This window comes from Odocoileus virginianus, unplaced genomic scaffold, assembly GCF_023699985.2.
Source record: "Odocoileus virginianus isolate 20LAN1187 ecotype Illinois unplaced genomic scaffold, Ovbor_1.2 Unplaced_Scaffold_21, whole genome shotgun sequence".
Classification (NCBI taxonomy): Eukaryota; Metazoa; Chordata; class Mammalia; order Artiodactyla; family Cervidae; genus Odocoileus; species Odocoileus virginianus.
The window spans coordinates 454,037-457,525 of record NW_027224283.1 but is presented as its reverse complement, the minus strand read 5'-3'; the positions used below and the strand labels follow the sequence as shown (position 1 = coordinate 457,525).

At 32.1% G+C, this 3,489-nt stretch overlaps 1 protein-coding gene across 1 annotated transcript; it reads left to right on the top strand.

Moving 5' to 3' along the window:
* Positions 1–1,569: 1,569 nt before the first annotated feature.
* Positions 1,570–2,507, top strand: LOC110151968 (olfactory receptor 6C70-like). Its single transcript, XM_020915447.2, is given in 2 exon segments — positions 1,570–1,864; positions 1,867–2,507. Coding segments are annotated over 2 exon segments (936 nt in total).
* Positions 2,508–3,489: the final 982 nt, after the last annotated feature.

Sequence of the window (3,489 nt, the reverse complement as noted above, 5' to 3'; positions counted from 1 at the left end):
AATAGAAGGTATTAAGATGCTTATTACATGAGAATATATGTGAAAAAGAACAGATTATTTTCATTTAGCAGACAAGAATACTAAGCAGCATTTGACACAGAAGATATCATTAATTACTCTAAATCTTTCCTCATTTAATTCTGGAAATCATTGTGATATTCACACAAACACTCTGGACTAGATCAAATTTTATCTTTTTAAATCACCCTAAGAGAAAACTATTAAGGAAGCAACACATAATTGTACTATTCAGGCTTAAATTCTGACATAGAAATTAAGGAAAAGAAATGAAACATAGAACGGTAAGACATTTTATATACAATATGCGATAGATTTTAAAAGAAAGCTGACTATTTGAACATGTTGTGAAAAAGAATCATTACCATCAATTGAAAGTTTTACAGTAATTTTGTCTTTTAGGAATCATGTAAATGGTAAACTTCGTATGGAAGTAGTACATCTCATCTACAAGGAGGCTAAGAAGACATGTGGAAGATAAAGAAAAACTGGTATATGTCTTAAAAGCAGTGTAGCTAATTTCTAAAATGTGTTTAGAGATTTGAAAACCTTTATTGGAAATATGGTTGCAAGAGTTTGAATGTTTTTGAATTTATAGAATTATTTCTCCCTTTTATTTATTGTTTATATTCTAGTTTTATTTGTAAAAGTTGTCAACTGTCATAATTGTATCCTTGGGTAAAATCTTGCTAAATAGATTCCTTTCTCGATTTTGCTGAGAATTTTGGCTTTATGTAAAGATTAGTCGAGTTATCCATAAATTCTCTTTTAGATCTAAGATACTGTGACTATTTTCTGTGATTTTTAAGTCCAATCTGTAATTTTCTGGTTTACCACCCAACTGACATTGATATTCAATTATGTTTTATTGTTGCCCTTCTTGAAGCAGTATTATCTATTGTAGTCAGCCTTAAAAATAATGTGTCATTTGCCCTCTATTTTAAAAAAGCTATATATGCCCTCTTCATATATAATTTCCATAGATTTTAAGTGAATTCACAAACATTCTAAATTTATTCATGTATTTAAGACTAAGACCTTGTAGTGGATATTCATTATGATAAAGCTGAAAGGAGCAAAGGTGTTGAATGTAAAAGGCTTTGGGTTCAACATCCCACTGAATTACTAACCCAGTACATCTTCATTGGCTGTGAACTTTAAACTTTGTAGAAATATAAATGCTTAAATCTCACCCAAGGGATTCAGATGGATTTTATCTGTTGTGTCTTGAATATTTATCTTCATTAAAGATTCAACATATTTCTATTAAAAAGCTGAGATTTAGATATATACCTCAGAAAAAATCTTTAATCTAAGCCTCAATTTTTTTCTCTAAAAAGAGGGATAATAATACTCTACTCATAGAGGGTTTTGCAGATATTAACAAGAAAATTTATGTACATCCCCAAACATGGTGCTTAGCATATTGTTGGCATCAATTTAATGTTAGCTTCTCTCTCATCTTCTTTTTTCCTTATTGACTCTCACAGCCAATCCTAATTTTTTTTTCAGATCTTTTTGTCTATGTTTGATAAAACTCCTATGAGATAAATGAAGAACCACTCAATGCAAACAGAGTTCATCCTTTTGGGTCTGACAGAGGACCCTGTGTTACAGATTGTAGTTTTTCTCTTTCTGTTTTTTACCTGTGTGTTCAGTGTGACAGGAAACTTAACCATCATCCTTCTCACTCTGCTAGATTCCCACCTTAACACACCGATGTATTTCTTTCTACAATATTTCTCCTTTTTAGAAATTTCATTCACAACTGTTTGCATTCCAAGGTTCTTGGTGAGCCTTGTCACAAAGGACAGAACTATTTCCTATATGAGTTGTATGACTCGGTTATTTTTTTTATTTTACTGGGAGTCACTGAATTTTACCTTCTGGCTGCTATGTCCTATGAACATTATGTGGCCATATGTACACCCCTCTGTTACACCACTCTAATGAGCAATAGAGTTTGCCACCAACTTGTACTCAGCTCTTGGGTAACTGTATTGCTGATGATCTTTCCTCCAGTGATCTTAGGGCTCAAATTGCAATTCTGTGATTCCAATGTCATTGATCATTTTATCTGTGATTCTTCTCCCATCCTACAGATCTCTTGTTCAGATACACATTTTCTAGAGCTGATGTCCTTTTTCTTGGCTGTGGTGACACTGATGTCCACACTGATGTTAGTGATTCTCTCCTATGCTTATGTCATCAAGACAATTCTCAAATTCCCTTCCCTCCAACAAAGGACCAAAGCCGTTTCTACCTGTTCTTCCCACATGATTGTAGGTTCCATTTCTTATGGTGGCTGCATCTTCATGTACATAAAAGCATCAGCCAATGACAGAGTGACCTTAAACAAAGGAGTAGTTGTGCTCAATACCTCAGTTGCCCCTTTGCTGAATCCCTTCATTTATACCCTAAGGAACCAGCAAGTGAAACAGACCTTTAAAGATATGGTCCAGAAAGCCTGGTTTACTTCAAACAAATGAGAAAATTCTAAAATGTATAAAGGAAAAAAATGCTTTCCTTTTAATCTTGGTTTAGTTTGTCTTATTCTGTATGTATTTTTAGATTATATAGAAATTTCTGCCAATTTAGGGCCTCCTTCCAAGCTCATTTCCTGCTAGACTTTCTGCTCTACAAACCTGTTCCTTTATGATTTCAGGAATGCAGTATTTTAAATGTGATATTTTTCACAGATAACATTGTAAGAAACAAATGTTTCCAATATGGCTTTCTATGAGTTATGTGTTAGATAACTTTTCAGAACTTGGCATGTGAATAAAATCTGTGGAGCTGTAGTTATAGTTTTAGAACAAAACTGACTACTTGAAAGAAATGATGAAATCAATTATTTAGTTAAAAAATAGTTCTATTATAGTAGGTATAGCATTATGCTCCTGAGAATATTGTTTAATAAGTGTCATAATTTTTAATGTGTCAACAGATTGTACAAATTATAAAGTAAGATACAGTTTATAATTATTTTACAAAATATGTTTTCACACAGTAAGATAATACATTTTGATTATTCTTTATGTGATGAATAAGAAAAATAGCAGTCAAATTTTGTATGACCCCAAATGAAAATATTTTTAATTACACTGCTAAATTTTGAATTTCTGAGAGATATTGTCTACCTATACCTGTGAGTTGAATTATAATGTAAGAATTTACTGCATTGTCTTACTTCAAAACCTGAAGTACAGTCTATGTCTTCCACAGAATTTTCCTGCTTGAATAAAGCTGCTTTCACTATCTAAAACATTCCTTATTTGAGTGCAATAATTATTATTCCATACAATGCCAAATTGCCATTTACTATTCTATTCTAGTTTCTATTTCCAACTGAGCCTTTGGTACTGTTACTGGTCATGCTACTGATACAAACTAAATCTCAGAAAGGTCAGTGGAGTCAGTAGTCTTTTCTTTCTGCTAATCAAATTGATTTTAATGTACAGTATTGCTATA